General features: G+C 41.8%; 1 protein-coding gene across 1 annotated transcript in view; it reads left to right on the top strand.

Annotated features, from left to right (window-relative positions):
• Positions 1-6,286, top strand: part of CNBD1 (cyclic nucleotide binding domain containing 1) — a 400,318-nt gene extending 394,032 nt beyond the window's left edge. Inside the window, exon 13 of the mRNA XM_056112619.1 lies at positions 6,173-6,286. Within this exon, the coding sequence (XP_055968594.1) occupies positions 6,173-6,286 (114 nt within the window). The remainder of the gene's footprint in view (positions 1-6,172) is intronic.
• The last annotated feature ends 8,244 nt before the right edge of the window (positions 6,287-14,530 follow it).

Here is a 14,530-nt window from a genome sequence, read left to right as displayed (position 1 = left end):
CTGCATTAAGGTTTAGGATCATTGAGCTTGGTGGGATTCTATACAAATTTCTAATAAAATGTGTTGTGATCCTACTGGACTGAGAGTATTATGAAAATTTGAGGAGTTCGTTACATGAACGCATATGCAGCCATGGGGTCCATGATTTGTAGATATGAGACAAATCTGCTGGCTTGGCAATTTGGTGAGGTTCAGTGCTGGACCTGGGCTGTTTCTAAGTCAGTGGGTGTCAGTACAGTAGTGGGTTGCTGGATGGCACTTCAGATAAAAAGAGGATCTGCCTGACCCCCGTTTGGAGAAGTCCCCAGAATTCTCAGCCAGACTAGCTACCTGAGAAGATTCAGCAGTATCATTTTCTCTTGGAGCTGTGACAACAGGTTGTTTCTGTGCCGGCAAAATGTCATTGGTGATGGTGTGGAGCCTGCTGGATTTTTGGTGGGGGTGTGGGAGGAATTTCACTGGCTCCATTCCAAGAAAAACTCAGAGCTTTTAGCATGTAGAACCATCCCATCTGGGGAGATTCAGATACTCCTTCTTTTAAAAATAGATATGAATCTGAGTTGTTTCTAAGCTGGAGGGTGTCAGGTATGGCCTGGGGCTGGTGGAACTTCAATCAGAATAGGGAATAGGCCTACTCCAACCCAAGAAGGACCCAGAGTTCTCAATCTCGACCAGTTTACCTGGGAAGACACAGCAGTATGTTGTATAATGTTCTATTGTATAACGTGTATCATAGAGTGTTCTCTTGGAGCTGTAATGCTGGGCCTTTTCTCTGATGCCTCCAAGTCCTGACTTTAACTGAAGTCACTTATGATCGAGTTGGAGAATATATGTATACATAGCACTGAAGCACTGTCCTCCCGTTGTTCATCGATTTACTCGAGCAGGCCCAGTAATGTCTCCATTGTGAGACTTGTTACTGTGTTTGGCATATCGAATACATCACGTAAGCTTGTCAGGCTTTGCTGTGCAGGCAGGATACTCTTGGTAGCTTGCCTGGCTCTCCAAGAGCGGTGGAGGAAACGAACTTGGGTTGACCATGTCAGCCACGTGCAAGGCAAATGCCCTACTCGCTGTGCTATATAAATATATGTGTGTATATAAAATGAATTTTGTTTGTTTGGTGATGGATCCATCAGGATGTCAGAGGGCAGTCATCTTGATCTTATAGTTGGCGAAGGACAGGTGGGCCTTACGAATGCTTTTCCCGGCTTCTGCCGCATCTACCAGTACTTCTGCTCTTCTCTCTTTGAGGTCTTCCTTGATCGCATCTCTGCACTGCTTTGCAAGCTCGGACGTTAGCTTGCGGTTGCCTGAGGCATGCGCCAAACCACGCTGGTGAATTAGTTCAAGAGTTTTCGAAGATAGGCGACTTTTTGTGGCTATCTTTCTCTTGGCGTTCCTCGCACATTCATGGAGGTGCTGAACCAGTCGATCGTATTCCTCGTCAATGTTGTCAACAATGGCATCTTCCCATGTTGCCGCAATAGTACCAAAGAGTTCCCAGTTGGTGGTCATTCTGGGAGTTCTCTTTTTGAACTTTGCAGTTCTTTCTCCCCGCTCTGTGAAGTAGAATTTTGCATGAAGGAGACGGTGGTCTGATCCCGTTCAAAATTTTGGGACAACAGCGACATCAGTCAGGCAAAACCGTCGATTGAATATGATGTGGTCTATTTCGTTGTGGAATCGTCCACCGGGAGACTCCCATGTCCATCGTTTAGATTCTGCCTTCTGGAACTGTGAGTTACCATGAATGGTCTTGGTCAACATGATGAACTCAGACAGTCTCTCACCCTGTTCGTTCCATTCTAGGCCATGGGTCCCGATGTGAAGTTCTTCAGCTGATCTTCTCGGTCCTATCTTGGCATTAAAATCACCCACAATGATCTTGTAGAAGGTGTGGTCTTCTTTATAGAACTTCTCTAGATCCATGTAGAACTTCTCGATTTCTCTTTCATCATAATGAGATGTTGGTGCGTAGACAACGAAGATAGAAACTGCAGGCAGTGAGCCACATCTATTCAAATGTAAACATCCGATTCGGGTTGTTAGGCATTCGAATGAATCAATGCTCTTGGCCAAGTTTTTGTTGACAAGGACACCGACGCTTCCAACACCTCTTTTATCGCATGTTCCAAGGAACAATTCTTCTCCAGTGTCGAAAACGGCATGGTGAGATTTGTGCCTTCTTGTCTCGGTCAGACCAATGATGTGGTACTTGATCATTCGCGCTTGTACCATCAGATCCTCGATGGATGCATCTGATGCTGGCGTACGTGCATTGAAAGTACAGACGATCATTTTTGTCTTCCTTCGTTGTGGCAGCCTAGGTCGGCCTTGAGATTTTGTCGGCCTCTCGTTTCTCATCATTCTCAGTGCTGCCATGTCGGTGAAGCCGTCAGGGTCAGGTGAATGGGACCAGTTGTAGTTACTGGTTTTGGCATATCGAATACACAGCGGATAGCTTGCCAGGCTCTTCCGTGCGGGCGGAATACTCTCGGTAGCTTGCCAGTCTTTCTGAGAAGGATAGAGGCTTTTGGGGCGACCTCTAATCACCCTTGTAGGTGTTACCATATTTGAACCCTATCAAATATGGTACGACAATTCCGGAAGATGGGTATTTAGTGCTTTATGATGTGTCGCGCGGCCGCTTGCGGCCACGCGGGTCCGGAAAGCGTCCTGGAGTGTGGCGACGACTGGGTAGTGGAAGTAGTGGAAGTAGGATCCATCACATCCTCCAGAATGGCAATGGAGAAGATTATCCATGACTTCTACTCAAATCTCTTCGATAGCCATGTCCACTTGCCGACATACCAAATTCCACAGGATGGGTATGTCATTCCCAACATTCTCCCTTTCGAAATCTGACACGCCATTTCGTCGGTAAAGAAACAAACAGCACCCAGCCCAGACAAGGTCAGACCTGAACACCTGAAGAACCTGCCGTCAGTACTCATCAATTCATTGGCTCGGCTCTTCACTCGCTACCTGTCTGAATGCAAGGTTCCGTCCCAATGGAAAACCAGCAGGACCGTACTACTGTTCAAGAAGGGAAACATCCATGACATTGGCAACTATCGCCCGATCTGCCTAGTGTCTGTCATCTACAAGTTGTTCACTCGAGTCATCCTACATAGGATTGGCAGAACACTAGATGAAGGACAACCATGTGAGCAAGCCGGGTTCTGCAAAGGATTCAGCACCTTCGACCATATCCACACAATAACCAAATGCATTGAGGTTTCTCGGGAGTTCAAGATGCCGCTCTGTTTTACGTTCATTGATTTAACGAAGGCCTTTGATTCTGTTGAGATGGAAGCTGTCATTGAAGCCCTAGCCAATCAGGGCATTCAAGCCCAATACATCAATATCCTCTGTGAGCTGTATTGCGGATTCACTACCAAGATCTCACCATTCTACAAAGAAGTGATCGTTGATGTCAAGAGAGGGGTTCGGCAGGGTGATACCATTTCACCGAAACTCTTCAGTGCCACCCTCGAGAACATCATGTGATGACTGGAATGGGAAGGAATGGGAGTGAAGATAGATGGTCAGCAACTACACCACCTCCGCTTTGCTGATGACATTGTTTTAATAACACCAAACATCAGCCAAGCGGCACAAATGCTGGCCGACTTTGACCGTGAGTGTGGAAAGGTAGGACTACAGCTGAATCTTACGAAGACAATGTTTATGAGAAACAGCCTCGTTCCTGACGCCCCATTCGCTCTCAATTGAACGACCATCTCCGAATGCAACAGCTATGTGTACCTAGGTCGAGAGGTCAACAGGACAATTGACCTGGCACCCGAGCTGCGCAGGAGGAAGAGAGCGGTTTGGAATGCCTTCAAGAAAGTCGAAGAAATAGCTAAGAGGACGAAGAACCTCTGGCTCCGGGCACATCTCTTTGATTCCACTGTTCTTCCTGCATTAACATATGCCTCAGAGACCTGGGCCTTATGCAAACACCATGAGAATGCTATTCAGGTCTCCCAAAGAAGAATAGAAAGAGCTATGCTTGGAATATCATGTTTCACTCAAATGAGAGAACGAATCCGGAGTTCTGACATCCGTTGACGATCAAGGCTCAGGGACGCTGTCTCATTTGCCAAGGTGTCGAAAATCAGATGGGCTGGTCACGTAATGAGATTTAAAGACGACCGATGGACTAGAGCTGTTACTGATTGGATTCCATGGGATGTCAAGAGACCTCGTGGCCACCCACCTACCAGATAGTCAGACTTCTTTGTCAAGATCATGAACGATCGGTTTGAGGCCCTTCATGTTCCCGGAGCAAACAGATGCCATTGGGCTACACTAGCACGCGACAGGGACAAATGGAGACGTTACTGGTGCCCGCTCGAGCAAATCGACGACTAACGGGAAGTTAAGTGATTAAGTGATTAAGTTTGTTTGGTGACACTGTAAGAACAGAAGTATCTCTGAGGAACTTCTTGAAATTTCCACGCAATTTGAATTGTATGATTCCCTAAGAGGACCTGTATAAGCTCCCTCTGAAGTGTGACACTTCAGAAAGAAAAATTGTGCTGCTGTGTCCTTGGAGAGGGTGAACATGGGTAATGGTGACTCCCAAGTGTTGAAATCAGTCAGGATAAGGGCTCAATGATCTGAACATAATGTGCCATTAGTGCCTGTTCTATAAAACTAGATGCCCTCATCATGACTTTGATTATTGTAGACTGATGATATTTACACTTATTATGAATTAGTGGAAGTGATGTCTAAAAAATCCATTTTGCCTTAAGTCCAAAGAGTAACATATTGGTGGTTAGCTTATTTGTCACTGTCACTGTCCTCCCATTGTTCATTGATTTGCTCGAGTGGGCCCAGTAACGTCTCCATTGTGAGACTTGTTGTTACTGTGTTTGGCATATTGAATACATCATGGGGAGCTTGCCAGGCTTTGCCATGCAGGTGAGATACTCTCGGTAGCTTGCCGGGATCTCTGAGAGGGGTGGGGGAATCAAACCCGGCTCGGCCGGGCTGGCTGCGCGCAAGGCAAATGCCCTACCGCTGTGCGATTGCTCCAGTCTCCGATTAGCTTATTTAGAAAAATAAAAGGATGATTAATTTTTTACACACAAAAAAAATCTAATGAAAAATTTGTAATTGTTTTCTCTTACAAAATGAAGGGCTTAATTTTTTTTAATTGCTTCCAGGAAATTGCATAATTACCAATGGTCACATCCTCAAAGATGTGTGTCTCATCACACTCTAACCCTGGAGCTGTGACACAGAAACCCCACATTGGTTGGTTACAATGCCACAAAAGTGCTCATTCAGTTATGTATTAGCCAAAGGACCACTACAAATAAAGCATTACATACCCCAAGGATCTGAGCCAAAATGTAGATTTTTAGCTCAATTTAGATTAATATTATTACAATTTAGATTAATTTAGATTTAGATTAATATTATTACAATTTAGATTAATATTATTACAATCTATGTGTGAGTAAAGATTAAGAGCTTTAAATTTCTCAATTATTATTGACAAAAGTCATTACATCTCTGCTCTATTTTGCCATATAAACCTTTCTAAATGGATAAAATTATCTGATAACTAGATAGAAGTCTTTAGCTTGATGAATAGATAAAAATTTTTATAAGAATGCCTATTTTTATAAGTTCAAGCTCATATTTTCTCCTTAAGCCCTTCAGGAAGAATACAAAAATAGACTTATTGATAAATATTGCATAGATAAGAAGTGTTGAAATAATTTTATTTAATAAATTGCATGTTAATTATATTTCTATAAATTTTGCTGGGGTAAAAATTCTATGCTTAAAATATTTCTTTAATTTTTATTTGATTTCCAATTTGTTTTATATGTATTCATGCTATTGTTTAATTTTAATTTATTTTTAATTTTATTTGTAGTAGCTTAACATGATTACTGTAGTGTAAGTATAAATATTAAATATTATTTTTCTGGTATAAAACTTCAGTAGAGCACCATAAACAGAGTGCCAAAAACCCTTTACCAGTGTTTTATGTTACTTCAATATTTTAAAGTAATTCACTTACTGTTATTTTTATGATAGTACCAAACTATATTGTTTTAAAGTCGTTATTAATGTATTGTGTATTATAATATTTAAAGTTTAAGAATTAGAGAATTAATTGTGTTTTAAAATACCTTTTCTTTAGAGAAACACCATGAAAGAAATATTTCGTAGTAATGGAATTATCCCAGACTTTGGAAAATGGACACATAACTGGGCAAGCATTCCTAGAAACCTCAAGACATCTTTAATAAATTAATTACTCGAGCGCTGTAACTTGCAATTAAGTTTTACCTCTCTCTGTTTCATAAGAAAATTCAATGTGAATAAAATCATGTATGGGATAAAATGCATTTGTGTATATGTAATAAGATATGCTACTTACTAAGTGATATTAATGCTACAAAGTCATAGAGAGATAGGGATTTTCACATGGAGTTTTTTGTTTGTTTTTAATTTTAAATCCCAATGGTAAACTTGATTACGGTAGGCCTTTATTATCTTCCAGAAGGCAAGTATCCTCCCATTTTTCCTATAGATTCCTATTACATTTAGACAACTGACTCATTTTTATTTAGTTTAAAAAATATTAACTCCAAACTAGAGGTCTTCTTTCATAAAAAAAGAAAACTATCTCAGAACAAATTTTAGAAGAACAAACATTTAAAAAATAATATAGACAAAGTAGGAGCTGTTGATATAATTCAGAGTTGAAATTGATTAGATTACAACATTCCAATATAGAAATCAATAAGTTAAACAGTAATTTTTATGTGAAAATTGTTAGATCTCACCACGGGGCTGTTAAGTTCTTGTCCTGGATTCACTAAGCTCTTTCTTGCAGGGGAAGGATTCTGTAATTTTGTTTTTGTAGTTGAGCTTAGTTGGTTTCTCACTCTCCCATCTAATTGGCTGTGCTATTACTGGAATCTTATAACTGAGGAATTTCAAAGGATCAGAAGGGTGCATATGAGGCCGTGAGGTCTAGAGAATTCAAGAATCCATGGTCTGAAAAATGAGTTTACGTTGCAGAGGGCGTGATCAGGTGATAGGGATGTGGGTGACAGCCCCAACCCTGAGAAGACCCCAGAGTTCTCAGTCTGGTTACCAAGGTACCTGAAATTGAATGCAGTTTCATATCTCAACAGATTATCAGCATCATGTGGAATAGAGGCCTTGGGTGACTGCACCAATGGGTGCGGGCTTGGCTGTAGGGGATTCCGAGGGCCAGGGACTTAGACAGCCCTCTCCTGAGAACATCCTAGAGGTTCCAAGCACAGGGAACTTCATGTTGAAGACATTTAGCCGCTTTGTTTGCATCTCCTCTGAGAATCAGTCATGAATCAGTTGAGAAGGTCATGCTGGTGAGTCATCAGGGTAACGACTGTGGGCAGTGGCCCTGGCTACCAGGGCATCCAGAAGTATGGAGCGGCAGTTTGGGGTCTCTGCGGGGAGAATTAGTGAATTGGAGGAGTTGAGCCTTTGACTTGGTTGCAGTGGTGGGTATGCGTAAGACTGACTGGGCTTTAGCTGGGGGGGGACACTGGCCTGTTCTCCTCCACAGAGAACCCCTGAGATTTTAGGCACAGGGACTGGGGTATCCATGAAATGTAGCTGCCTTGCTTGCAATTCCTCAGAGCTTTAATCGTGAATCAATAGAGCAGGGTCTGTGATCATTACGGCAGGGGCTGTGGGAAGTGGGGGTAGCTTCTGGGACTTCTAGAAGGAAATGGGGGAGGTGGGAGGCTGCAACCCACTCCACGAAGGCCCCAAGTTCTCAGCCTAGGAACCTGGGTACTTGAAATTTTTCTGTTTGCTGTCTGAGAGAGCATTATTGAAGTGATGGAGTTAAGGCCTTGGCATCACTCAGCTGTGGGTGCACATGCACAGGAGGGCAGGGTAGGACACACTCTCATCCCAAGGGCACTCCAAACATTGCAACAACTAGGACTAGTGTGCCTGTTACACTTAGATGCTGGGTTTGTGTCTCCTTGGAGGTTTTGTTGTGAATTGGTAGAGCCAGCCCTGTTGTGTGAGTGACCCTGACAGTGGCTACAGGCATGGTTTCTGGGAATTTCAGACTTGGGGGTGTTTGACTGCTGTCCCCACTCTGAGAAAGCCTGGGGTTCTCAGCAGGGTCACTGGGGTTGCAGTTTGGTGTCTCTGCACAGAGAATGAGTGAAGTGCTGGCATCAAACCCTGGGCATGACTGAAACAGCACGGTCTGAGTGCAGTTGCTGAGGCCTGCCTAGCAGGGTGGGGAAGCAGTTGCCCCTCTCTCTAGGGCACTCCAGATATTTCAGCTGTGGAGACCTTTGTGTGTCCATGAGTCCTTACAGCTTTGAGTTGTGTCTCCTCAGAGACTCAGTCGTGAAGGAATACAGTAGTGTCTATGTTTCGTCATCAGGAGGCTGCTGTGAGACGTGGGTATGGATTCTGGGTCTTTCTGGGTGTTGGGGGAGTGGGGTGTGGGAACTGATGGGAGACCACCCAACCCACTCTGAGTAGACCCAGCATTCTCAGCCTAGTCACACTGTGTTTTGTGTCTCTGAAGAGATTATTAATGAGTTATAGTGCTGCCACTTCAGGGGCGCCAGCAGGGAAGGGACTCAGTCTCCCAAGGAACCCGGAGATTTTAGCTGTCTGTGTAGCTTCTGGGCTTGCGTCTCCTCAGAGATATAGTCTGGAGGGTGAGCCAACATGGCAGTCACTCTGGGAGGAGGACATGGCGACCCGGGCTGGGGGGTTGTGGAAACTCTGCTGCCCCCACTGCATGAAGGCCGGTGTACCTGAAAAGTTTCACAGTTTGATTTCTCTGCGGAGCATATTAGTTGAAGTCATGTAGTTGAACCTGGTGTGGATGCAGCAGTGCGACGTCATCAGGGTGGAAACACATCATGTCCCCCTGCCCATGGGCATCCCAAAGATTTCGGGCACAGGGTTTGGCATGTCAATGAGTATCAGCCGTTTGGCTTGCATCTTCTCAAAGATTTAGTCGTGAGTCTGTAGAGCAGGACCAGTGGGTGATTCAATGTGGAGGCAGTCTAAGGAGGTGGCCATGTCTCCTAGGACTTCCAGAAATATGAGAGGGAGATACAGAAAGCCCACCTGCTCCGCCTACAAAAAGGCCTTGGACGTCTCAGCCTGGTTTACAGGATCCTGAGACGTTTCTCAGTTTCATGTCTGCAGCAAGTGTTAGAGAAGCGGTGACGGAGAGAACCCTGGTGTGGCAGTTACTGACAGGATGCCCCCACCCCCAGGGCGTGCCAGGGTTTTCAGTGTTGGGGACCAGTGTGTCCATGAAGTTTAGGCGCTTGGCTGGCAGCTCCTCAGAGAAAGACGTAAGTGGGTGGCACAGGATTGTGGGTGAGTAGCATGGTGGCAGCTCTGGGAGGGCCCTGCCTGCTGGCATTTTTGGAAGTAAGGGAGGGTAGAAAGGCTGCTGGCCCCACTTTGAGAAGGCCCTAGAGCTCTCCCTCTGGTCACTGGGGTATGTGAAAGTGTTCAGACTGGTGTTTCTGCAGTGTATTAGTGAAGTTAGAAATGAACACTTAGTGTAGCTACGGGAGATGTGTGTGTGTGTTTGTGTGTGTGTGTCTCCGTGTGTGCACATGTGTGTGTGCGTGCGTGTGCATGTGTGTGCATGCATGTGTGTACATGACTGTGTGTGTGTGTGCGTGTGTGTGTGTGTGTGTGTGTGTGTGTGTGTTCCAGAGCTTTAGCAGGGCAGGGACAGGCCTATCTCTAGGATGCCCAAAGATTTCAGCCGCGGTGGGGAGGTGCTGCTAGCAGGTCAATATGTACCTGTGAGGCAAGTGCATCAGGGGGTGGAGCCGGCCCTTTCCCCCCTGTCCCAACAAGACCCCGAGTCGCCGTCCATGAATGGCCTTACTGGCTCCTGATCAAGCTGCTTAATGGCCATGATCCCAGAGATTCAGGAACAAATCTCAGAACCCAGCAGGTTTTGGCAGAAATCCCTCCAGATTTAAGTGTTAAAATTTTGGAATTTCAAAATTGTGCGGCCACTACTGCAGCCACACAACTTCATACGTTATTCATAACCAGCAATAGAAAGCAAATTGTCTACTGTTGCCTTTTCAACAGATCTGAGTGTTGGGGTAAAATCCCAAATAATAATGGTGGGTCAAAATATTGAATGTGATAAAATAAAGAGAGAGAATAATATGGAAATCATCTGCCCCACAGGTAAGGGGAGGGTGTGGGATGGGGGTATACTGGGGTTTTTGGTGGTGGAGAATGGGCACTGGTGAAGGTACGGGTGTTTCATTGTATGACTAGACTTAAACCCGAAAGCTTTGTATCTGCTCTCATGGTGATTTAATAAATAAAATTATAAAAAAAAAGTAAGGTGGAGTTCATGCCCAATTCAATCAGCTAATCAGTGGCTAAATAAATAGCAGCACTCCCACATTAAAAAAAAAAGATTTTAGCCATGGGGACCTTGGTGTCTATGAAGTTTAGACTGGAGTGCAACTCCTAAGAAATTTGAATCAATTGAGCAGGGCCAACCCAGCTTGGTGGCAGCTGTGGGAGTTGAGCATGGATCTGAGGCCCTGATCCTCTTCTGGGAGTATGTGTAGGGGTGGGGAAAGGCAGCCTGTCCCCATCTGAGAAGGTCCCTGAGTTCTCAGCATGGTTGCTGGGGTACTTGAAATTTTTTTTGCAGTTGTTGTCTCTACAGATATTATTAGTGAAGTGGTGTTGAGCTTTCGGTGAGACGGCAGAGGTGAGGTGTAAGTGCAGCTGCAGGGATTCAGTAGGGAAGGGTCTCAGCCTGTCTTCTTCCAAGCGTGCTCAGAGAATTCAGGGTCAGGTGTTTCTTTATGAAGTTTAGCTGTTTGTCTTGCATCTCCTTGGAAATTTAGTCTTGAATTGGAAGACAAGACTGGTGGATGAGTAAATATGGCAATTACTATGGAAGATAACATAGCTGATAGGGCTCAGGGCTTTCAGAAGTTTGGGGGTGGGGAACTGAACTATGTCTGCCTGCCCTTTCTCTGAGAAAGCCCCAGGGTTGTCAGCCCAGCCACTATGGTACCTGAAATTTTTCTTAATTGGTTTCTCTGCAGAGTATTTGTGAAATAAATGGTGGTGTTGGGACCTTGGCATGTCTACAGCAGTTACACATGGTTGAGGGGCTTCATCAAATCAGCAACTGGACCCTCCCCTATCCTGAGGGCACCCTGGAGGTTTCAGCTGTGTTACCAGTGTGTCTATGAAGTTTCAGAATCTGCAATTACTAGATATTCCCAAACCGTAGAACAAAAGTGAGGAAATGTCTCTGAATGATGTAATTGTGATCCAGAACAACTTGAGTTATCTGTATAATTCCAAAGGGCCTCATGCTTTGTAAACCCAAAGCTAGATTTAATGCTTCAGATTCCATCTTGAAATTGTGGATAATTTGTTAACAATATGTTTCAATTTTTTTCAATGGATTCACAAGTTATGTCACTAGTCCTAAGTAAAAACTACTTTATAATTAAACAGATGGCAAGACGAAGGCTTGGATTGTACTCTGGGTCCTCTAGGCTGCAGAATGGGTTTATTTAGCAAATAATGCAATATTTCAGGCTTTAGAAAGATCACACTAACAGAGAGAATAAAAGCAATAATGCAAAAGGAGGACAATAACAACAGTCCAGAGATTATAATAAAGTCTTGACCTACCCAATGCCTGTAGTTGAAATAATGGAAAGTAATGCAGAATACTCAAGACAGTAAATTGAAAGCACTTGTGTCAGTAATAGGAATAGAGGAAGCTAAAGGAATCTTCTGTTTTTACCAAGATTCTTTCAGTTATTTCAGCCAGTTAGCAGCTTATGGTGGGAAACTGATAAATGACATTTTATACTCTGAAACGACAGAAGTCAGAACTGTTCTGTAAGAACTCATACTCTTTGAATTCATTTTCAAATAATAAGTCAGAGTTAAAAGGAACATATATAATTAAAAATAAAAATATTTACACTTTAATAAATTATGTATTTAAGTATAAATGGATAGATAATAGGAATAACAGGCAGATTTGATAGATTTCTGGAAATTAATTTTTCACATTTCTTCTTAAAAGTACCCTTCCCGAGTCTACCAAAACCAGATATATCCACTTTTTCCCTTCAACCTACTTCTAAGACTTAGTCAAATGCTTTCTTATATTTGTTCTCTATTTATCACTATTAATATCTTCCAACATAATAGGAATCTACATAATCAAATATCTTATCTTGACTCCACCCTAATTTCTACTCCAAATATCTGTCAATCATCAAAGCTCAGCTAACTTAACTGTTCATTGACCCTCTTTTTGAGGGTCTCCATTCCTGCAACTCTCACTCACTCAATATGTTGTAAAATATACAAACCCATGAATCCAAGAAAATGAATGGTATAAGGATATTTATTATGTTACTTAATACGCCTCAAAAATAGTTAAAAATCACTAACAATAACTTCAACAATTTGAAGAATAATTTATATTGAAGAATCGCACAAAACTTTAAATACATACGCATGTACATGTAAATGTGTTAAGCGTTAAAATTTAAAAACAATAAACTTATCAAAAGGGCTGTCTCCTGAGTCCTATGTCTGGTAGATTGGAATTCTGTACTATTTTTTCTGGCTAAAGTACCTCTACAATATCAAGCATTTTTATCTTCCTAGCTAAGCAATAAATTTTAAAATGTTTCTATGTAGTCTAAAAGTAGAATATATCTATATTTTCATGTATTTTAATCTAAATGTTTTCAATGTTTTATCTATTAATACAACGAGAGTGTTTCATGAGCTCGTTGTTTTCTCTTTTTTTAAATTTGAAGGTATTCCACAGATATTTTATAGAGCAGCAACAACATATAGTTCACACATTATATCAGAACATTTGTTAAATAATTATAGCATATATTTGAATATTTTAATATAAACTCTATCCCATTTTGTATCAATCAGATAAATGTAAGGACTATTCAGTCACATGCATTTTTTTGATTTTGTACGTTAATCACTTTTTTGTGTGTAGAAAGTAGAAGATAGCGGTTCATTAGTGAATTTGTTAAACAGTGATCTATTAAAAATTTTTTAATATTAGTTAGTATAACAGTAATATAAATTTTTATTTAATTAAAGCACTGTGAATTACAAGGTTATTCATAGTTGAGTTTTAGACATACTATGATCCAGCACCAATTCCTACAGCAGTATTATAAATATTCCTATATCAGTATTATAAATATTCCTACACCAGTATTAACTTCCCTCCACTAATGTTCCTTGGCTCTCTCCATTACCCTTCAACCCCCAGTCTGCCATCTTGACAGGTACCTTTCTAATTTCAGTTGTTAAAGTTTTTGTCTCATGATTTCAGTGATACTGACTCTTCAGTTTGAATGTTTAGCTCTGTCATTTCTGGACACCACCAGTGTACCTGAATCCCCTTGCCCTTTGCCCCCCGTTGTTTCTCACCAGTCTTTTTTATCCCCTACCCCCTCTGTGGCATTTCTTTTCTTCTCCTCTCTGTACTATATTCTGGGGCCAAAGCTGCTTATCAGCCTCAAAGTTAACTTTGTCAGTAGCCATACAAAGTTGCTTCCACTGTGATTCCCTGCTTCATAGATAAAAATGGGCATACATAGAGATTAGCATTCTAGTACATATTTGTAAATGTTAACTCATGTTCTTTTGTGTTTGTCTATTTTTATCAATGAGAAACATAAGGAAAAGTTTATTATAATATGTCAACCAATCGGTATTTACTTTGTCAAAGCTTCAATGCATACCTATATAAAAATAAAACAAAGCTTCTGGTTATGTCGTGCGATCTCATTCATCACAGCAGAAAGATCTTTTTTTATTGGCCCCTGGATCAATAATACAGTACCATGAACAGAGTTTGAACTTGTGTTCTCTATAAAAAATCATAAACAATAGAAGATTTTACTAGAATTCAACTGCTTTTCTATTTCAATTTCTTTTTAGACATGCTATTTCACACCTTCCCTTTATAAATAATTCTGACTTAGATACAGTCTTTTAAATATTTCATGCTTACAAAACCATGAAAATAAATATATCATGTTGTATACAATTCTTGTCTGAAGGTGCTTTTCAGACTCTTGTCTTATAAACGAAATGAGATGTAGGATCTGATGACTCCACATGAATGGGGAATACTGACAGTGCAAAAAATGGTTCGAATTACCAATAAATTATAAAAGTATAAGAAAATAGATTTGCAAAGGCCTTGAGAAATCTGTTCAAGTTCATTGTTTAAGGCAGGCAAATAGTCAAAATATCCTGGGAAAGGATTTTGTATCTTTCTGAATATCCAGAAGCCAGAGAAACTCTAGAACCCAGCAGAGTACCTCGTTTGCATAATTTGGAACTGAAAAAGGTGAAAACACTTTCACTTATGAATAACCAAAACTACCTCTAGTTTCTGTGATACAGCACTGTAGTGCTGTCCTCCGGTTGTTCATCGACT

Source organism: Sorex fumeus, unplaced genomic scaffold (assembly GCF_029834395.1).
Source record: "Sorex fumeus unplaced genomic scaffold, SorFum_2.1 ptg000002l, whole genome shotgun sequence".
NCBI lineage: Eukaryota > Metazoa > Chordata > Mammalia > Eulipotyphla > Soricidae > Sorex > Sorex fumeus.
The sequence above is the reverse complement of the archived record's forward strand: the minus strand, read 5'-3'. Positions and strand labels throughout refer to the sequence as shown.